We start from the raw sequence: 22,974 nt of genomic DNA, 5'->3' as shown, positions 1-22,974 counted from the left end.
AGCCGCGCGCCGCGGTTTTCCTGTTATTTCGTCGAATTTTGCGCACGTTGCCACGCCGTTGGAGTTGGCGAAGCGACTGGGGCATAATCTTTGCCCGAAACTCATTTCCGGAGATAATCCCCGGATAAGAACATTATTCTGTTGCCTTATGCATTAAAAAGACCGCCACCTGTTAAACACGTATATTATATACGCAAAGCGACGTAATTTGTTTTATCGCGCGACGTTGTGTAATAGCGCATCGCGAACTAATTAATATCTTGTAAAGTGGAATTAATGCACCTTGGTGATAACTTTATTAAATTTAAATATTCCCACTGTCACTCTTTAAAAGGTATCGAAACGGTACAAATATTATTAATGTAATAATTAATGTAATATTTACGAATGGTAAGCTAATATTTTAAAATGCTTTCAAAAATTCAAATAAAAATATTAAAAATACAAGCGCTTGAAAATAAACAGGAAAAAATACTGCATGCATTTATAATCCTGCAATATAACCCCGTTGTCTCTTTGTAAACTACGCTGGACGTACGCTGTCTCGTTTAGTTTGTGGAACGAATAACGCTTATCAGATCAGCTGCCTGACGTCATTATTCTCTTGTGCAATTAAACTATGCAACTGCTGCGAACACTATACCGTAAGACGAGAATTGCACACGTGTCGGGCAAAATCTCGTTCCCAATCTAAACGCTATTTATATTGAAGTCTCTTCAAAATTCAAATCAAATATGAGTTATTTTTTGTTAACTTATTTTTTAATAAATCGTTTTTAAAAACATGTTATTTCCTTCGAGATGGCGCGAGGTGTAAAAAAATATAATTGCTTGTCCTGAAATGGGGGAGCCGTAACTCCTTATCGCAGTGCTACAGCTCGCTGTGCGAGAAATGCATCAGCGGGACGAATGCACGCTGCGCCTGCCGCTATGCTAATCCAGCATCAATGTCATTTTACTCTTTCGACGAGACAACGGGAACATCTCCTCGCTGAGGATAAGCTCCTAATAAACAATGCGTTAACTACTTCTCGGAGCGAATTAAAGTCTTACGTAACGTATTATCCGCCGGATGTATCTTATCCGGCGGAGACGATAACTGAATCCGTGAGTATCGCTTGTTACTTAACTCCGGCATCGCTACACTTCCTCAACATCCCAACAGCGAAATCCACTCACCGCTTATTCGAGATCAATTATTTATTGCCGATAACAAGCGAAAGAAGGTGAGATTGTACAAGTGAATCATTTATGTCTCATGGGCGAACTTGATCTATATTATGCAAGACAATTGACCAAATTTATATTATCTTAGCGTAATTATCTCTAATCTGTTTTATTTTTAATTTAATTTATTTTAAGAACTCTTTCTAAATACGCGAGAATTTTGTGAAGTTAGTACTGATGTGTGTACGTGTACGTCCGCTATTACTGAATGCCGCGTTACGTGACTTCTACTTTCTTCACGTTTTAGACCAAAAATATTCTCACGTAGAACGCGCGCGAGATATATTAGACCTTTCGCGGCGCGACAGCGCATTTGTGCTATCTTAAATGAAATCGATAATCAATTCGATTATATCGAATTCTTTTAAGCACCAGCATTTGAACATTAATTGCCATTTTTTACGTATTAACGCGTATTAATCAGCGAACTTTTCTACGTTACACTTGTAAGCACGCATTTGATTTTTTTTATTTTCCAGAGACATATAACGTCCGTTATATTTGTGCCTGCAAACTACCGCATATTGCACTCGCGTGCTCGCGTTCGATTTTTCTCGCTTCGGTCCATTGCCACGCGCGCGCGTTTCTCCTTGTTCCTCGAGGTTGTACACTTTTACAGCTTTTACACCGATGGCGCCAAGTGGAGCGACGCGAATTCGTCGCTCGACGGCAAACTACGCGTCATAGAATTTCGCGTATGTAACGCGCGCGCCTCTATTCCACGCCGGCTGCGAAAAATTCGTGTCCCGTCGACGAGACGAGACGCGTCGAGAAGTCGCGTCTTCTTTTATTGTTCGTTGCCCGTTCGTTGCGAAAGTTCCCTAATGACATAATCTCAAAGATATATCGCGGAGAATTGAATTCACGCTCTTTTTCTTAGAGAACATTTGAGACTATAAAATACCAAGATTTTATTTGGCCCGACAATAGTTCCGAAGTCAACAAATATTTTTGAAATTTGGAACTTGGGACCATAGTTGGATATCTATGTTCCTTAACATTTGACCCGACTATCGGGGAAACTATTGGAAAATCCAGCAAGTCGTGGCTGCAGAAGGAAGCACGTTCATTTTGCAGCTGAATTTTCAGGCATTGTTAAGCACGTTTGACTCGGCGCCAATTGTGCATGGCGCGCGCCTATTTGCCAACTCGAATTCAATTGCGCTGTACACGCTTTAGCTGAACGATCCTCCGTTAACTATTTACGGTGCGAGTCAAAGTATGAAACAATTAAATTGTTAATATCGTTGAAAGATTACTGTTTAAGATGTAAACAAGTTGTTCATCTATTATTATTGACACGAATTTTGATAAAAGAATTAATACACATGACATTTGTGATAAAGCAAATTTTCACGGTGGATTCTACTTTCTCAATAAATATAATAATTTCTATAAAATACTCGTGACTGAGAATTGACTGCGAGCGAATCAATCGCGCTTAGCGTCACGCGAAATAGAACAGCGCGGGCGCGGCGGTTTGCATTAAGAATGGCGTTATTAATTACAGAATTACTGCAAAGTCGGTTTTCATTGAACGGTCGAAACACAGGATGCTCGGCAGTGACAGAAACCAGTCATTCGTCAGACGTTACCGCTGTAGAGGCTCCTTGACGCTGCAGTAGTAGCAGCAGCCTGTGGCCAGACGCTTCTCGGGCTGACAGAATGAAATGGTTTATGTCGACCATTAGTCAGATGGACACGTGAATTTCGTAATCGCTCAAAACTCGGCGCACTGAAACTTCTAATCATTGTTACATTAACAAATAGGTTTTACGAGATGCCGAAATATATCGAGTGCCTAATTAAATTCAGACTAACTAATATACGCGAAAACTGTCTGACTAATACGCTGTTAAAGTAGTGTCAAATATGTCGTTAATTTAACTAAACTAAATGAAGTTAAAATAATACTATTTTATGTTAAAATAATAAATGTCGACATGGTAGTTAAAAATCACAAAATGTTATTTAAATCAAGGTATTGGTTTAAATTTCGTCCTTTAATATTTAACAATTTACATTTACTGCGGTCGAGCAATAATAAATAAATATATATATATTTCATTAGCGTGTAAACTATCTGTTTTCAATTATTTATTATTTAGCTTTTTCTTGATAAATTTTTGTATAAAATAGAAATAATCGGAATGCGATATTTATTTGCGTAACGATTCAATATGTATAAAATAAGAAGAATCTTTCGACGTTTCGACGCTAACAATACCTAAGCGGAATTGTTCGAAATTTCGACGGAAATTGACTTGTCACCATTTAGCACACGATTATCATTAGCTGTCGCCTATACCAGACCAAGTCTATATCAAAGCCGCTTGTTAAAGGGATTGTGCCGAGGCTAACACACTCCAAGGTGACCCATTAGATCCACCAAACCAGAGTTCTGATTAGGAATGACCTGGAATGTGCTTGGAAACGGTGCGTATTGTGTGTATGTGACAGCCGTTCGATTCTACGGCGTCCTCGTCCCCGGCAAACCCTTGATTTCCACCCCTATACATCCATTATGAGACCTTTGAAGCCTCACAATAGTCCGGTGTGTAACGAGCCGAAACCGGGGGTAATTCCGCGTAGGACGGGGACGAGCCGGCGCGACGCGACGGGGCGGCGCGGATGGCGCGGAGAAGCCAAAGCAAGCTCGATCGACAAGTGCATTCCAGATTCGTCTAATCGATGGGAATCATAAGCGAGTTGCGCGAGTTTAGTCGGAGCGAGTTTAGTTTCCAAAGTAAACGGTAACATTTCCCCTGAGACGATGGAATTACCTGAGAGAGCGATAAGAACTAAGAGAGCGATAAGAGGAGAGAGAGAGAATGCCACCATCACTGAAGTAAACTTTCAACGAGTTTTAATTTTTATCTTAATTTTTTGATAGTTTAATGATTAAAAAGTTACAGTCGGACATTGAACGAATGTGTGACTATTTGTTACTACTTCGAATTATGTTATCTCTTTACGAGCGGATCGCGTCGACTGTTATATTTTAAGGAATACTTTTTATAGCGAGAAGGCCAAAAAGGACATTAAAAATTTATAAAAGGATAAATTTATGGAACCAAGGGGACCTAAAATGTTAAGAGTCTGCTTTAAAATATTCCGACCCTTCGTAATTTTGTATGAACTACATTTGTAGTTTAGGAAGAGCTATAAACTTACAAAGAGAGCTATAAAGATTGTTATATAGATAGCAGTAGGTACAGAATAACTTTAAATCACTTTTAACATTAATTTGCTCAGTTAAAATTTAGTTTTAGCATTATCACATGATTTTTCTGTAACATAAGATATCTTCTCAAAGCGTGTCATAAAATCATGTGTTACTCTGAAATGATAAAACATCTTCAGATATGCATTATTATTATATTATACAGTTTATATCTTTATGCCTTGACAAATCGGAATTTGTCCCCATTTGAATTTATAATAAGCACTTGGGCAGTTTGGACGTCGATCCATTGCGTGTGGCGCGAATCTTTCTGAATAAATAAGTATTCGGTCGTATCTCCCTCAGAGGTGCATTTCTATCGGAAACATCGCAGGTCGTTGATCGCGCGTGTCTTTCACCGGTCCGGTCCCCTCGTGAAAAGTCCTATTCGCGGTCCTTGATTGAGCGTCGTTTTTCCAGGTCCCGCCGCAATTGTCATTAAACATGAATGAAGAAAAGGAAGAGTTGCGCGCGGTTGCGATGCGCTTCTTCCCCGCTCCGCCTCGCGTCCGTTCCTCATCCGAAACATCGGGCCGGAATGCCTGGCACGAAACAAACGACGCGGCTCATCGATAATTCATTACCATCTTCCATCAATTCCTTATCTTGGCATGCTCTACGATCCGCGGGGGATTGCCCCTCGTAATCTCTCTGATGGAATCGACCGCGGCTTGACGAGGGAAAGGGAATATATTGCGCGCTGTGGATTATGACGATCGGCGAACTTTCTTTCCCCCGATATTTTATCTACGGGCATTTAACGGATGTGAGATACCTCGAATACTTTACGTCAATTATAAGAATAAATAAACTTCGAGAATTTACTCGCGTGAGAAATATTTAAATATTTATGCGAACACATTGTATTTATACGTTTCTTTCCGTCCCTCCATTCGTATTGGTTATTTAAAAAAAAATTGTAAATAAATCTCCTGTCGTTAGAATTATTACGATTACGGACGCTTTATTTTAATCTGCCGTCTCTAATTTTGTGATTATATTGAGGACCTTGTAATAGAATTAATTTCGACGACTCTGTTCGCGAGAATACTAATTCAGGAGAAAGCTAAAATGGAATTCTTGCGATAGCCAATGAAATAATGACTTATTGTCAGAACCACGACGTGAAAAATCAAGATAAAAGTATATGCCGCGTATGAATTGATTAATGCAAATTCAATAATTACTTACATTTCGTCCTATTAAATTAGTTGCACAATCGGGCACGTCGAATGAGATAATTATGACGTTCGTGCAAATAAAAAAACGTGGACATTGTGCATTTATCATATTTTTTGTGAAGGAAGTACACGATGAAAGCGGGGAAGGGAGGCACTCTCTCCCCCTCTTCGACTACCTTCATTTCTCATAAATTTTTAGCCACAGATACGATTTTTCATAGGCTGGGAAGTGCACTTCCCGGTTTGAAAAATGCCATTTCGCGAAAGAAAATTTACGGACGGCCGTAACAGCGTTGTTGGCCGTAATAAGAAATCGGTTTCAAGAAGATAAGACAGGAATCCACTTTAGGACAACATACTTCTCTACGGATTATTGGACAATATAGGAAGCAGCCAATATCGAAATTGTACGATTTGTAAAAGAGTCGAAATAATTACATAACATATACGCTATCTGTATTTTTATTGCGTATGTTTATTATTACATAATGTGAATACTTATTATTTATAAAATCTATATCTGGATAAAATCAATAATGTCTCAATCATTTACATTTGAAAAACAAGTGTAGCAATTAATGTATAGTGATTGAACAAATTTCCAATTAATAACGAATACATTTGTAGACTAATTGTAAAATTTGCAAACTGTTAACGCTATACAAATACTTAAGTACAAATAAATAGAAATAAATAATTATTTACATATAAATATATGTGAGGATAATAAGAATAACGATAGTATTTCAACATTTGTGTTGCAGCTTGCAATAAAACGTACTACGGCGACGTGGGGAAGACGTACGATCTGGAATTGCATCGACCGAAGGAAGATAAGGTGCCTTACATTTGCAAGCTCACCTTCAACGCGCCAGGTGACGATTTCGGTGATATCGTGCAGGTGAGTCGTCGAACCATTCGAATGATTCGAGATATTTAATTGTCGGTATTAGGATATTTGATATAAACCATAAAAAAAGCGCGCATCGAAAATTTGCAATAAATTACGCTACTCTTAATCGGACTTTAATTAAAGTGCGCATTAACGAAGTAACGAATAGTTCGTTGAAGAAACGCGGAATACAGAACGGCGCTAGATTTATGTAGCAAATTAAATTCCGGATACTTAAGTTTTTATCGAATCGTATATTAAGAAAGCCGTGAGTCTCAACAAATGATCATCTTTCTCGCACAAACAGCTATCCAGGAAACGCGCTTCAAAATCTTTGCAACTAATCGCGAGCCAGTCACATGAAATAAAGAAAGTTTTCATTTTAACAGTCGACGCAGACGGAACATTAGCGATTCCGGAAAACATCGTTTTTACACGTCTATTTTTCACACGGCAACGAAGGAAATTATTTTCGTTCGATTCACGAGGAATTAAAAACAGAACTTTTGAATAAGAGCGGCACATTTACCGACGATTATAACGTGAAACTGTAAAACTGGCCGTACGCCGAGTTTCCGAGAGCGCGAAAACTTTGTCGAGCGCACAAAAACTCTGCCCTGCCTCCGGCTACCGAATTATTTGCACAGCAATATTTGCTGGCTTTCTCATATCTGCATAGCGCAAGTCATAAGAGTCCTTTGTACATGCCGGTGGTCCGCGTACAGATGTTTGGTTTCGTCAAAGAAGCCGCAGCTGCCGCTAAAAGTCACAGTGATACAAAACAGAATGCGGCAGCCGGGTAGAGAGAACTGTGTCTGACAATATACATTCGAGTCAACACAAATTTGCTGCAAGTTTCAATTTAATCCACCGTTTATATCGTTTGTTTGTGTGCGCACTTGAATAATAAAATATAAAAAGACACTTACAAATAGTACCTAAGTAAAAAGTAGTACAAATAATTGACTTAATCATTGATTACTGTTGGGGATTCCCCCAATTTATTAATGTAAAAATTGTATCCGTCCGTTATATGTACCGCGATATACTTTTCTTCTGCTTCTCACGCAAAATTATCGATAAGTTCGGCACCGCCGGAAGGAGCCGATCCGCGCCGAAGGCGAGCGCGCGTCAGCATCCCCACGCGGCTCGCCCGAGCGCTGGCCTCCCTTCTAACGAACCCGCCGCGCCGGGGTATTTAAGTCGGCGCTCCGACAGGAGCCGGCACTTCGTCTTAGCTCCGGCTCTCTGCTGCCTTTGACGAAGCCTACCCTATCCAACTTCCTAGGGCGACACATAAAACGAGGTCCGGTGCTCCGAGTCTCGACTGAGTGCTCTCAGGTGTCCCCGAACTCCAGCCTACCAAACCGACGATCACGATCCCGCGGGGTCGAGCACACTCGGCCTCGTAGCGAGCTTTCTCGCTGTCGTGGTCCCGGCGCTTCGCTTCCTGCCGTATCTACCTACCGCGTCTCTGTAGGCATCGGACGTAAGACCGCGTTTCGCAACTCCGTCACACCGCGACAATTGCATTCGCGATACCGTCTCTCGTTTCTACCGCGTTTCTGTGCGCGCCTTATGGAAACCCGCGCTTCAAAACTACAAGTCACAGCGCGCCGAGTGCATTCGCACTAATTTGTCTGTACATCTCGCGTTTCGTCAACTTTGTTATTGTATCGAATAAAGTTTGTATATTATAAGTTAATTGCTGTCTTTTGGGCCTTCCACTCAACTTCCTAACAAGCGATCGAGTCCGCGTTCAGCTGAAACCCCGGTCGTCTCATAGTTGAAAGGCTGAGCGGAGCCGTTCGCGATATCTCGCGTTCTCGCGGAACGGATTCGGCAACTCGTTCGGCGCGTTTATTGCGCGCCCGAACAATTACAAAATAGTCTTAAGCAAGTATTTCGTTATTTATGTGTTTCGCATAGTCATGTGCATTAGGGTAGACCGGGGCACGTTGTCACACATTTGGTTCAATATTTTTTGTATTTTTTGCATTCAATATTTAAGAGTACTTTGATATGCCAAAATTTCGAGTAAACCCTCAGCTTCAATTGGACAGTATCGAATTTTGTGTGATTGTTACTCTACAGTTATTACATAACAATAAATAACGACAGGTCGCTTGTGACAACGTGCCCCGTGACCGGGGCACGTTGTCACATCAAATGTAATTGCATGCAAAATGTTATCCAAACTGTATTCAACGTAAATATCAATATATTATAGTACGCTGCAATGTAAAAAAGAAACATTTATTTTATTTCAAAAAAGTACAAAAAGCACGAAGTTTTCGTCTTAATCTAAATACAAGACTTCCACTCGAATGCGCAACTTATTGATACACATTTTTTTTTTAATAATCATGTCGGTGATTAAACATAAAATATTTTTACTCGTTATCGTCATCCGAAGATTCGCAATAGATTCTCATCAAATTCGTGACAACGTGCCCCGAGAGCATTTTTTTACTTTAAACAGCCTCATGGCCGACACGTTTGAGATATTCATAAGGTTAGGTATTGCACGCGGTAGGTAAAAGTACATACTTTAAGATAATATAAAGGTCTATTCTGAAAAAACATAAGCTTCATGTCCAGTACGTTGAATATTAGACAATAAAATTTTACTTACGGTCGCAAAAAACCTTTCAAGTTTATTTTACGTCAACACGGCTAGAGCAATCTCAACACTGTAAACACACCAAAGATGGGCATACACTAACACGTTTTGGGAATGACGGGTACTGTGCTCTCTGGTTATTAGTTTTTTAAATAAAGCCGATATGACAACGTGCCCCGTGTGACAACGTGCCCCGGTCTACCCTACTCCGTAGCAAGCCACTCCAAGCCTTTATCGCGTCATCCGCATGACTATGGCTGCAAACTGCTTTCTATCACTGTCAAAGCGGGACTCTGTCGATGTTTTAATCGCGCGGGCGAGCGCGGCTGCTCTTTCAAATGAAAAACTGTGCGGACTATCAATTGCTGACAGCTTGAGCAATGGTCGATGACGCCGATGTGAATTTATTTGCTTGGCGTCGTTAAAAGGAAAGCCTCTGCAATAACATCACTCATTCGTTTACTTCCGAACTACTTTAGTCATTAAAGTTTTATATGAAATATGAACGAAGGAAATATTTAAAAAATTCATAAAACAAACATAGAAAGTAAATGTCTCATCAAGATAAATGTAAAAATAAGTGCCATCTCTGAAGATAGTATTGTCAAAGTCTTAGCAACTTCTTTAAATAAATTTTACTCCTATGTATTAAAAAGTAACATTTCTTTATAATGCACAAAGAAAAAAAGAATATTCTTATTTAGAGAATATCTTTATTTTTGACATGTAAATCTTAAAATGAGATTGTACAGCGTTAAAGATAAATTACTTACATCAAAGCATTATATATAATGTAATTTAAAAAAATATATTCTTATTATACAAAAATAATTTTTATGATTATTTTTAAAATAATTAGTGGAAAGCAAAAAATATTGAATAGAGAATATTCATATTATAACGAGAAAAACACAGTTTAACCTTATTTTAAAATTCAATATTCTCTGTGTGAACACAAATAATGTTGATTCAATTTTGTTACAATGAAGAAGAAGACATCATTATCATCAAAATAATCATATGTACTCTTTACGTGACAATTATAATATTCAAATTAAATTATAATATTCTTGAAATACAAGAATATAAAATTCTTTTAAGAAAATTATATATTTTTGCTTATTTATGAAACAATATGATTGTGTTGATTTGAATATTCGTCTTGATTAAAGACTAATTTTTTTCTGTGCCAGAATTTCTATATGTTTTAATTAAAGATTATCCAACGTTTGTTCGCGACAAATCCCATGACGTGTTTCTTTTATTGCAGCTGACCTTCGACAGCTTTACTCTAGGCAAATTCGTATCGTTCACCGCGGAGGGATGTCCCGACGGGTCCCTGCAAATCTCAGAAGCGCAACGTCCCGACGTCGGCGGTCTTTGGTGCGGCACGTCCTGGGGACCCGCGATCTACTACAGCGAGACACCCAGCGTCTCGATCATCCTCAAGCTGTTCAGGCTCAGCAAAGATCAGACGGGATTCAACTTCGACTTTAGAATGGCGTATAAGATGATCAGGAAGTCCGACGCGGTGGTGCGCTACGGAAATCCCTTCGTCGGTAGGTGATCAGTTTTCGATTACAGATTTCGAGCACGTTTACCGAAACTTGGTCCACGACACTCTCGACATTTTATCCCTCGATAAATTTTGACAGCTTTTATTTCGTACACTCGTTTGGATTGAAATTAGTTCGGAACAAGTCAGACATTTTCAGTAAATTGCTGTTCGACTAAAATTGAAACGAAACTTCTTCGTTCCTTACGCGCTTTGTTCTATTTTACATACATTATTATTATTATAAAAATATGTTATTTTTTCTATAATATTTCTATATTATAATAACAAATTATAATTGTGCAATTATAAAAACTTATTACTTGCAAGAGAGTTTTTAATATATATTTTAATTTAGCTACACACTGATTAATTAATAACGAATTAATTAATAATCGAATATACTTCCCGAGGAAATGCTCGAGAGGGATTGTTCGAAGTTTGTACCTGTCCCGTTTCGCAAAATTGCACGGCGATTGAAATTGCGCGGACAAAGAATTTCCCAATATTTTCGCCGTCGATGATTAAAATTCCAATGTCACGTGGTCAGGAATAACGCAGGTCGTTGGGACGCCGGCATCGACCGAGCGCACGGCGTCCGCCGAGTACGCGAACACGTCGATGGCGATGCCGGTGCAAATGGTCGAGCAACACGTGCCACCACCTACGAAACCGAGCACCGAGCAGTTCTTAGGGGACCTAATATCCGGGACTTATTGCTCCCGTATATTCACCGACTGCGACCGGAAGAAGTGCAGATTGCAGTCGCCTAACTTCCCCGGTCTCTATCCCCGCAATCTCACCTGTTACTACGCGGTAAGGCTCACTTAAATTGTCATATTTGGCAAAACGTGTGGTGCGCTTTCATCCTATATCGTTATTGAAAAAGCATCATAAATAGAATCAAGTAACGTTGACATTTTCGAATTCTGCAGACTTTTTAAAACTAAAATGTAATTTTAGTATAAATAATACGCGAAAAAAATTAGCTGCTTATTAGGGAAACACTTTCGCCGTGTCAAGCGTAGTATCGTTAGCGTAATGTATCATCGTCCGAATTAATTTGCTCGTCGTCGAGCAGATGCGCGGCAGTGATATACGATCGACATAGTCAGACGGGGAGTCTAGCTCTCCCCAGAGCCTTGACACGGCTCATATTTCTGTTTCAAGCAGACACACCTGCGACGGAAGTCGTAAAAATGACTCGCTTCCTCTCGTGCGCGGTTAACAAATTTTCGGACGTCCCCTTCCTGCGACCATTATTTCCCCTTAACATCTCGCGGTGCCGCGCCCCCTCCTCATCCCGTAAATCAACGTGGACGACGAGTTTCTGACCGGTATAATTTTTTGCACGGGGAAAAATTCAAAATTGGTCAATAGCCAAGCACAAAGTTGCTAAACGCGCGAGCAAAACAGACCGGCGATGTTTTTGCAAGAAATTGGAATTGCGCCACCGAACTTTGTTTTTATCGTAAATTTAATTAAAAAGAATATAGAAGAAATTTGAAATTCTTTTTATTACTCTCTTTCTTTGCTTTATTCGCTTCTCGCGTCTCTCCTGGTAAATAGTCAATTCTGTATGTTTTATATACGAAAGCTGTAATTTGTCGCGAAGTTAGGATTAACGGTAATGTCAACATCCTCTAAACATACATTATCGCGAATCGATGCCGCGAAACTAATCAACTCCCTCGATATTCAGTCATTCCAGAGTCGATAAGCGAAATACGCGAAAGTTCTAGATTCACGGCTCTCGTTTCGGTGCCTGAGGTGGTCATTTATTCTTTTCGTGTGCAACTAAACAGACAGACAGACACGTGGGACCTGCACTAGATAGACTTCGATTACGAGCGAAGCAATCTCTCCTCATCGCGTCGGTGTATTTCTACTGAAAAAGTTCATCTTATTCCGAAACTCTGATACACACCATTCTGATCTTTATCACTCTTATCTAGCTAAAGCCGATTCAACCAATTTGTTACGTTGGCACTCTATTAGCTCAATCACGAAGAATAAACGGTAATTTATAACTTATTTTCATGTTACATAAAATCCATTTTCTAATTGTGAAAAAAGTTATTAATATCTGGCGCAGACTTACATAATCCAAGTAAGAATAATATAAAAGTTACTTCAGCATTTTGTTACTTTTATAGAGAAACTATAATACACTTCTCTTATAAAAAATAAATAATATTTCTTTAAACATAAAACTTGACATTTGGTAGAAGTGAGTAAAAAAAAAATTGAAATCGATACTATTATTTTGGTGTGTGAGGTCTTACAACACCTACATTTACATTTATATTTGAATTTCAGCGATATCGCTGAAGGAATATAAATGAAATCATGGTATACTGTGCACACGTGCAACACGCAAGACGAACTTAAAGATTAGAATAAGAAATTATATGTGAGGAGAATATATTTTGAGTAAAAGATACGAAAATAGATTGATTCATATTTCGTGTAGGTGAGGCAGCACGAGGTGCCGGCGGGCAAGCACGCTTTAATACACGTAAAACAGCCCCGGGGCCAATTGGTAGCTGTAAGAGCACGACCAGCGACTCAGGCCGAGGCGCCACCCCGGGAACTGCGTCTCTGGCAAGATTGCGACGTCGTTCAGGTAGGTAAAGCCACCGCGAAAATTGGATTAGCTGTTATAAATTCGAGACAGAAACAGAGAGAAAGAGTGAACGTGGCGCAACGAGGCAACGTGACCGGTCTGCCAAGCAACCGCGTCGCTTTTGCATAGCGATCTCTTGCCGGAGAGAGAAACTTGCAGTTTTGCATTCTTTGTCGCGGTCGGAAAAACCACGAGTGCCGAGATATTCCTGTCACCGGTAGACAGAGCGTAATCGCGAATCAAAGAATTAAACGCAGCCACACAAGTTTGATCAAGCACCCCTGCGGTGATTTAGTCTGAGCGAGGACTCTATGAGGTTTCCTCCTCGTTTCTTTCAAAGCAGTTCACTAATGCCCTTCAAAGTCAGTTTTTTTGAATAATATTATTAGCACAATTATATTTGTCATGATTGCGTTATCTCAAAGTAGAATATTTAACGATTAAGTAAATATTGAAGTATTAATTCTTTAACGTTAAGCTTTGATATAATCTAATAAGGATCTACTCACTTATTGTAGTAATTTAACGAATTAAACGGTACGTCTTTATGAAAATCAGCTCGATCCTCGTGGTGATCTTCGTAGGTAGAAACTTGGTCTGTATGCTTGGTCTGTATGCGAAACTTTATTGTTGAATTATGCTTATCTATTCCTCCGAGATAGAGAAATTTGTCTTTATAGGACTACGTAACAGTGTATGACGGATACACCACCAGGGAGCCTGTGATCCTAAAATTTTGTGGCGGCGGGGAGCCGGTGCCGGAGGCCATCAGCAGCGGCCCGGAAATCCTGGTGGAGTTTACTACCTCTCCTTATGGCACCTTCTTACATCCGACGCCGCCCCATTCCCTGCATGGGTTTCAATTAGAAGTGCAAGTACGTGAGAGGAAGCTCTTCCCATAAATTGCATAATGGCCACCTTAATTAATGTCTAACACGCGTCCGTTTCTACTTAATCACCTATAAAGTTCAACGCTTTAGGTGTGTAAACATAACATAAATTAGAGAGACAGAAGTTTGGAAAATAATTCGCGTTTTGTATCAAAATTCCTAATCGATTTATTAATCTACCAAGAGGCCCCAGACATTTTTCAGACGTCTTATGTTCCGATTTTTGACATGGCGCTGTCTGGAGAAATAACGAGCGAACAAAGTTTCTACGTGTATCGAGAAAAAGCAAACGAAGGGTAATTTTATTACATTTCTAACGATAATAACCCTCACCTTTGAAAGATTGAGATAAGTCATCATTACCCCTGTATTACCGAAAATCAAGAGTCGCTTGGATACTCATTTTACCTCGTTGATCGCGCATAAAGTCCAACGAGCTGGCGCTCGTAGAGCAGAAACAACGATATCACCGACATTCGTGCTATCCCATACAAAATTGGTTAACGACACACCGCAGCGAATACATTCGCATCAGATAGAGTCGCGCAAACACGCGATCGCCCGAGCAATTCGGACTCACCCCTCCGGCACGGCGGCCGTGAGCGGTGGGACTGTGGGAGGGGTGAGTCGGCGACGCGGCGAAGCCCGACCCCGTCGAGACCATGCACGCAACGTGGGTAACGCGCGTCGCGTCGGCTTTCAGGTCACGTTCGTGGACGCCGAATCACCGACCTACGCCAAGAATAAGCGCTGCGAGTTCTGGCTGAGGGGCACCGGCGGCGGCATCCTGGCGTCGCCCCGTCACTCCCTGCCGAGAAACAGCACCTGCTTGTACCATCTTCGCGGCGCCGGTCCTACCCTGCCGAGCCCGACGCCGCCGCGCCCGTTACCCAAGTTCCCGGAGCAGAGACCCGGCACCGTGTGGAGGAGACCGGCCCCGAGGCCGCCGCAGCCGCAATTCCGCGTCTGGCTGTCCATCCTCAAGTTCCACGTGGGCACCGGTCTGTCCAGCACCGACGAGGACTGCTCGACGACGCTGATGGTCTGGGACGGCGAGATGATGCCGCTGTCGGAATGCAACGACGTCGCCTGGTAAATGATGATTAAGAAAGACGTGTAGGAGATTTGGGGCCGTAGGGCCAGTATTGATGAGGGATCGGAGAAATTAGCGTAGTAGTGGAGCAATCGTGGGGTAGCAGCCTGGCGTAAGTGCTAGGCGTGTGAGCGAAGGATCCCGAGTTTAAGTCCCGGTAGCTCCGTTAATTTTTCTCTGCGCTTCCAGACGTATCTTATTTTATTTTATTTTATTTTAATGTTAAGAAAACTGAAGTCTGTCGATCGTCTCCACTTTCAGATTGTAGATAATATAGATTGTTTTGTTTCCCTCGAGTATTAAATACCTCGTTTTATTATATCACAGTCTCTGTTCTTTCTTGTTTATTTATTATTAACTTTTCAAGCTTCGATGATTTTCTCGATTACCGAGTTCTGTGTTTACAAGAGGGACCTAGAAATCCAATGTTTGTTTCAGCGAAAAAGAACGTCAACGTTACGCTGAAAGAATGGGCGATCCGATTCAACCCATTCTTGCGCGTCCTTCGAGCAATACCACACTGCTAGCGAGATATTGCAAGGACAAAGTACCGAAGACCTGCGATCACGCTATCCTGCAGAACACCAGTCGTCCGTGCTCTTTGGTGGAGAGCTTTGTTTCCTCTGGCAGCAGTTTAACTATAGAGATGCGTATGGTCGAGTCGACGGCGCTCAGGCAAGTTAATTTTTATTACTACATTCTGTAGAGGTCTTTTTTAATATCGCTTAACATAGAGAACAATTAACATCTTGCGCTGCTATATTTTATTATGGAAAGAACAATTAAATTATCAACGAAATTCTAAACTAAAGATATATCCTATAAGTAGCAAAAGTGAAATTAATGTTCGTTTGAGTTAAGGTATATATAGTTTATATTCTAGTTGAAACTTTTAACACCTATTTGGAAAGTTATACAATTTCCATAGCTTACATTCCGTTAATTAATTGCACCTTAGAAATTTAAACTAGGTGACAAATATATAAATGTGAACAAAGTAAATGACAAATATTGCAATGTATTAATATGCTAATCGAAAAATTATATTAATTCGCTACATATCAAACAATTACCTATGTATATTCTTTAACATCATTATTATACTCCTACCATTGAGTACGTTTCAAAAGATATTCGAAAAATAATAAAAATTGACAAGAGCACGCGCGCGCGATTGTAACTGAACGCATCTTTGGACGTCTCTCTGTTTTAGTCGAGAACCTGATCAAATAAAGGGGGGTATTAATGAATATCCCTGAAAAATCTCGATAGGAAAAACGACAATTTGTATCGAATAGTAAAACGTTTGAGAACCTGCGCATGTCGTAATCTCGCGTTTCATCCGATTCGCTTACAACACCGTCGGCGTCGGATCGAACCGCGCCGCGCCGGAGCGTTACAGGCGAAGTATGTGGAAACGTTTTATAGAAATACGACGCGCAATATCTGCCACGGTAGCACGTTTCATTCGTTCCGCCGCCGCGTGGTGCTCTCTCTCTTTTTCTCTCTCTATCTATCTAGCTCTCCTCCGCTAGCTACAGTATAGATTATTCATGAAGGATTCTCTCCCTTTTCTCTCCCGTTCTTTCTCTCGCGCGGGGAAGATAGTATAGCGGAATTTAGAGGAATGTCGGGACACGCGGCGACGGCGGCCTCCACATTCCATTTGCTTAATTTTATACGTAGCTCTTTTTATCCCTCCTCATCTTCCTTTTCCTTTTCCTTTTCCTCTTCTTCTTCCATCTTCTCTTCCATTCGCGAAAGGTGTTACATTTATCTCTTGATTCGTTGCTCCGCAAATATAAAAATTATTCAAATGAACTCGCGTGTCGCGCATGAGAAAACGCGAATTTTTGCAACGCGAAGAAGAAAAATTTCAGGCGCGCTTGTATTATATTTGCGTACCAATCGCAATTGTATTCATTCATGGATGTTAATCTAAATGTAATGAATTAGCATGCTTTGTGTGCTTCATCGAAAGTTTTTGCGTTTGGATAATTAATTTACAAAATGGGGAGAAAAAAAGAGCTGACAATCTAAAAGCCAATTCAATAGCGGAATTTTTATTAAAAATAAAAGAAATTAACGCGCGATATCCACGCGTGCACGTACTGCACGTCGTAAAAATGTTCAACCTCTGCTGAATGGTAATTAAACCGCGATTACATCGGTCTTTGTGGCGCGGCGTATTCGCATCGCCCTTGTTGTTTTCCGTCGTGCTCGCGCACGATAATTCCAACGGACGATCCTTCAACGCGAACACAAAGATCCAGATCGGCGTTCGCCGATGAATAATTAACAGTCGATTTTTCCATCGGCGCGGCGGTGGCGTTCTCGCCGCTGACACACTCCGATTCACATTTCGCACGCGTTACATCCGTTTATTATCGCGTGAACGTCCGACGTCCGAGTCGGGAGTATCCGCATGTCGTTGTCCGCCTCCCTTTTCCAAGTCTTCTTTTTTCTCCTCTCGCGCGTGCCTATCGGCGTGTGGACGCGAGGTGTTCGAGCGTGATAGCCCGACGGTGAGTGACGTGCAATGCGGATGCATCGCACGGTCTAGTTAATCCTTTCCGCGCGAGCTAAAGCCTATCGACGCGGCGCACGACGCTTTATAATAAGCTCGAAGCCGGTGTAATAACATCCCCGCAACTGCCCATGCCGGTGGCGGTGCAACGTCTTTCTTCAAGGCCCGCCGCGCCGCCTTTCGCAATCCATCTAGGGTTCGTCGATCTTCATCAGTGCACCGAACCCCAGACTCAGACAGCACGCATGTCTAAAAGACGTCGACGTCGTAAAGATGTCTTTAAGATGTCTTTTGGACATGCGTGTTGTCTGGGAACGTTAATACATACATTCCCTTGCGATCATTTGTCTATTTGTTTCACTGAATCTCATAAATACATGCACAAAAGCTTTATGTTTTTTATATATTTAATTTAACGAATCTACTTTTCTCAAAACTTTTGCTTTAACATTAATTAATTAGTTCGTTACGGTTTTCTTCCAGACCCGTAAACTTTCGCGCTCTGTACGAATTCGTCGATCTTCACCAGGACGGCGATCCTTATGGCAGCGGACCGTGCTCCCGCATTTTCTATAGTCGGAATCGAGACCATTATTCAGATCGTAAATTCCAAGGACCACGCGACATATTCCTGTACGGTCGTGGAGGGTCGAAGAATATAAGGTAAGAATACGGCATAATAGCCGTATGCTATATGGCTATTACGACAGCAAATTAGAGATATCTCTAAGAGGGAAGGACATTCTGGCGTCTTGGATTTTCTTATCGAAAATGTGCATTGCTGTTCGAGATTTCCGATTAACTTCGGTACTTGGACCAACAACGTGATCTCACATCTTGAAATTTATGATAAAATTTATAATTGTGTAATAGCTACATCGATCGATACAATATCATTTATTATAATTGACCATTCGCTGATAGTGTTATAATGACAGTTCGATATTACGACAGTTTATCGTCTACGATGGGATCGTATCGTTACGGAATGTCGTCGTGAAAGCTAATGCAACGATATAATGACGCGATTATGGCATCGTCAACTCGTTATTATTCGTCAATTCGTGGCGGCCTATCATTAACAAACATTGTGTAGATCGGTTCATCGTAAAACATACTATTCTTCCATATCTTCTTTTCGCGATCGTCAAATAGCATATTGCGGAACTTGAAATGAGATCAGAACGCGGCATATATGCCGCACGCTAAACGGCAATTGAAAACGTGCACGATGTGCAAACACCATAAGCTTTATCACTTGTATCGGCTACTCTCATTATGAAAGAATTACGTATGATATTTTTGCCATATACTGTTAAATATTAAAAGATAATATTTAAACCAATGCCTTGAGTTAATAACATTTGGTTATTTTTAACTAGCATGTGTGTCAAAATTTACTATTTTAACAAATCAGTACTATTTTAACTCCATTGGTTTAGTTAAATTAACGACATATTGAGTAGAAGCAGTGACAACTTATAGGAATGGTTAAAATGACTCAAATTGAGTATAATTTGACACTATGAATTTAACGGTGCATCCTGTTTTCCTGATTTCCACTGTGACTGTCACGTATTTTAATTATTTCTCAAATCCCGAGCATTCTTCCGCGAAATCTTTATTGTACATACGTCGTTCAAATGCATCTCACCGAGATGTGTGCAGTACGGCACGGAGTGCGCATCTATCGAACGAACATATACCCCGTCTTTGACAGCCTTCATATGGTACTATCGCGCGCGTCCTTTTATTACTATCCGCAGGATCGAATCTTCCACAATTCCGATAAAATATCAGTTAGACTACGGCTTTACGACAATCGTAAAATGAACTTCACGCCGTTAAACCGGAATCTTCCTGCCAGCAAATCAGAATTTCTGTCGTAACATTTGGTAACACACAGCTGTGTTTTTAACTTTATCATTTTGCTACACAATGCTGTAGAATAATGCTGTATCGCGCTAAATCAACTGCAAAAAATGCAATACTATATACAAGATAAATGTATGACCAAGTTTCCTAAATTTTATCCAAATAAATACTAATTCACTAAGCGATTAAATCATCTCCGTATTCGTTGATAAATAGACAAGAAAAATCGATTTAGTTCAATTTTTTTACTACTATTTGCATTCGCCAAGAGAGACATTTCCCATCTAAGTAATGAAAAGGCAGGAATGTTCTCTGGCGAGATAATCCAACCGCGCGGATATCCGAAAAGAGACCGGGAACACGGTAATGGTGGTTATACGTTGCCATGATCCACCCCTAGAATCACTTTGGCCGCTTTCCGATTAACGAGCGTCGAGCGTCCAACCTTCGATGCTCCTCGTAATCTTCCTGCAGTATCGATTACCGAACGCCGGCGCCGGCTCCTTTGCCTGGCCGGCAAGGCGTGCAGATTCGATTAAGTACTGAAAGTGCAGGCCCAAACTGGTTTTGCAGCTGCGTGTATCGCTTCGAAGGAGAGCACGACGAGGTGGTGAAACTGAGGTTCAACAAGCTCCTCAATGGGAATCGCACCTGCCGCAGCGTTGGCAACTCCGATTTCAATAGGCTGCTCTGCATCGACTCCAAGAACTTCTCGGTTAAGGTGTGTATAATTGAAACTTCTGGCAGTCACACAATTAGTCCTGCGTCAAACCTATTGTCAAACGATTCCTCGTGCGAAAATTAAATTTGCTATCGACATACGTCATAAAATCGTTATATATAATTTATTTATTTATATTATTTTTGCTTGAATCTACAAAATTTGAGAACGTACATATAAAAAGGAAAGGGGAATTTTTATATCACATTGAACACATTTGTGTGAGCTACGAATTATCTTGGAAAGACCAAGTTGGGAAGTTATCAGTGATATAACTTACAGATACAATAGAAGTTATATAGAAGTACTAACAGGTGGCTTTGATGGAGTAATTAACGGTGGCTTTGCGATAGCAAGTATCAGCAATCTCCGAATCCAAACACGGTAGACCGAAGTAAACCGACAGGCTTCCAAGTTTCTAAGTAGTCAATATCGACGCGAATCAGACTCACGGGCGTGTGCCGCGATCTGCCTTATTGACTCGATATTTAATAACGCGGATACGAGATTGACGGATTTCACGGTTTCAGAATCACAATTCAATAGTAGGTAGTACGATTTATTCGAGATTTTATTTTGAAGAATAGGTATCCAAAGCACGAACATTTTCATTCAACAATTGCGAGGCATTATCCAGAAATAAGCACGAGATGTTTATCGAGAATCGTTTCTTCGGCCGCGAAACATATTGATTAAAAAAAAGAGCGATAAATTAAAAGTACTATTTCGAGGATTAAGACGGTCAGAAGCATTTCTCCGTCGTCTGTTTACAGGTGCTCGATTTACCGTGGCCAAACGCATCGCCAATTCAGCGAGATTGTCTCTGCTCGAATCGATCGCTACCCATCAATATCAAATCTACCTCCAATATCGCCGAGGTACATTTCACCGTTCTATCTATGGACGCCTTGGATGATTACAACAATCTCTTCTTCGAGGGCACCTGGGACTTTGTCAAGACGACGCCTTGCATGCAGAAACGTAGGGTCAGGGGGCCGTCTGGCGAAATTAAATACACGCCACCGGCCGACGATGACGAGGTAAACGTGAGAAACTTTGTACGCGGGACCGTTAAGAACTGTTGTCTAAAATCATTTATATCCGTCGATCTTAAAGATAAAGAATTTGGACAGAGATAAATTATGTTCGAAAGGATCCATTTCTCAATACACGGGACATATTTTTAATAAGCCAAGCAACATAGTTTGGTTTCCAGTCACGCTTGAAAGAATAATTTTTCTATATATATATATAAATTACTCTATTTCAGTTTTTTAAAAACGTCGAAAGAAATAATGAGACATATTCTAGATTGCAGTTTCTAATGGTTCACTTTTAAATAATTATTTATCCACGTTATATTTCAATCTTAATGTTTTTCCTCGTCGCCAGAAAAACTGCGAGAACCAGCCGTGGCTGATCGATCCCGGCCCGGGACAATACTTATACGTGAAAATGGACGGTATAATCGTGTCGAACAGCACCAAGTGCGCGACCAAGAATCGCATCATCGTGCACACGGGCGGCGCGATTCACGTGTCGGTGTGCCCGAAACCACCTGCTGACTCGAGGCACCATGTGGTGGAGGTGTTCAGCGACGGTTGGGCCGTCAGCAGCAACGCGATGATCCTCGCGCCGGGACAGGATCCGATCAGGACCATCGCCATCGAGTTCATCGTGAAAGAACCGGCTTCCTACACGGTCACGTGGCTCGAGCTCACCAGAAGGTTCGTAATAGCAACATTTCCACGGATAAAATGTCGAAGAATGGAAAGGTATAAAATAAAGAGTTTGATATATTAATGTCAATTACGAGTATTACTGCAGGTGAACTAAGTGCTCTCGATAGCGAGCACGACAAAGACCGTAATTAATAGAGTCTTTATGAACGCGACCTCCCTGAAAAAGAAAAGGAAAAAGAAAAAACGAACCCTTCATTAAACTTGGCCGTAATTTATCTATAACTTTCGCAATCTCTTGCGCGGAATAATTAATCTCGTATAAACGAAGATTGTCTTAATAGATTCGCGCGCGCGTGGCTGTATCTGCATCTCTCTCCCTGAAAGTTGCAAAGATCCCTTTGCCAACTCACTATACACGAAATGTAGCTAAAGTTTTACAACGTTTAGCTCGCTGCAAATGCTCTTGATAATTGATAACTCAAAGTCCCTGAGGAAAAACAGACAATAAGACGCTACTGGGAAATTCTACGAAACGTTGTATAAACTATCGAGAGAATGAAGATAAGTTAAAATTAAGATGTTGCTAAACCTTAATAAGAATAACAGCAAATCTTCCTTTTCTCGATAAATCCAAGCTTGCCGGGAGACTTGACGCGCTTCCGTGGAGGTATAATAGCGCGTGACGGTATAAGGACCGTTCGAGCGCCACTCGAATGTCTCTCCGGAAAACATCTTAATTAATATCCGACGACCTGTCCTCGATTAAGCGGACATGGGGGAAGGGAGGCGGGAGAGGGAGGGAGTTGCCCGACGACGAGAGAAAGCCGCCGCGTCATTACGCAGCGCGCGGAACAATATA

The 22,974-nt window shown here is 41.0% G+C and overlaps 1 protein-coding gene across 3 annotated transcripts in view; it reads left to right on the top strand.

The window, feature by feature from the left end:
- The window catches only part of LOC139822677 (uncharacterized), a 190,867-nt gene that overhangs the window by 156,716 nt on the left and 11,177 nt on the right, over window positions 1–22,974 (top strand). For all 3 annotated transcript variants that reach the window (XM_071794619.1, XM_071794616.1, XM_071794618.1), the window contains 11 exons: window positions 6,396–6,532; window positions 10,417–10,705; window positions 11,252–11,517; window positions 13,175–13,327; window positions 14,008–14,202; window positions 14,921–15,309; window positions 15,749–15,985; window positions 18,321–18,500; window positions 20,286–20,433; window positions 21,207–21,473; window positions 21,826–22,160. In XM_071794619.1, coding sequence (XP_071650720.1) covers window positions 6,396–6,532; window positions 10,417–10,705; window positions 11,252–11,517; window positions 13,175–13,327; window positions 14,008–14,202; window positions 14,921–15,309; window positions 15,749–15,985; window positions 18,321–18,500; window positions 20,286–20,433; window positions 21,207–21,473; window positions 21,826–22,160 — 2,596 coding nt within the window. The remainder of the gene's footprint in view (window positions 1–6,395; window positions 6,533–10,416; window positions 10,706–11,251; window positions 11,518–13,174; window positions 13,328–14,007; window positions 14,203–14,920; window positions 15,310–15,748; window positions 15,986–18,320; window positions 18,501–20,285; window positions 20,434–21,206; window positions 21,474–21,825; window positions 22,161–22,974) is intronic.

Source organism: Temnothorax longispinosus, chromosome 12, assembly GCF_030848805.1.
Source record: "Temnothorax longispinosus isolate EJ_2023e chromosome 12, Tlon_JGU_v1, whole genome shotgun sequence".
Taxonomy (NCBI): Eukaryota; Metazoa; Arthropoda; class Insecta; order Hymenoptera; family Formicidae; genus Temnothorax; species Temnothorax longispinosus.
The sequence above is the reverse complement of the archived record's forward strand: the minus strand, read 5'-3'. Positions and strand labels throughout refer to the sequence as shown.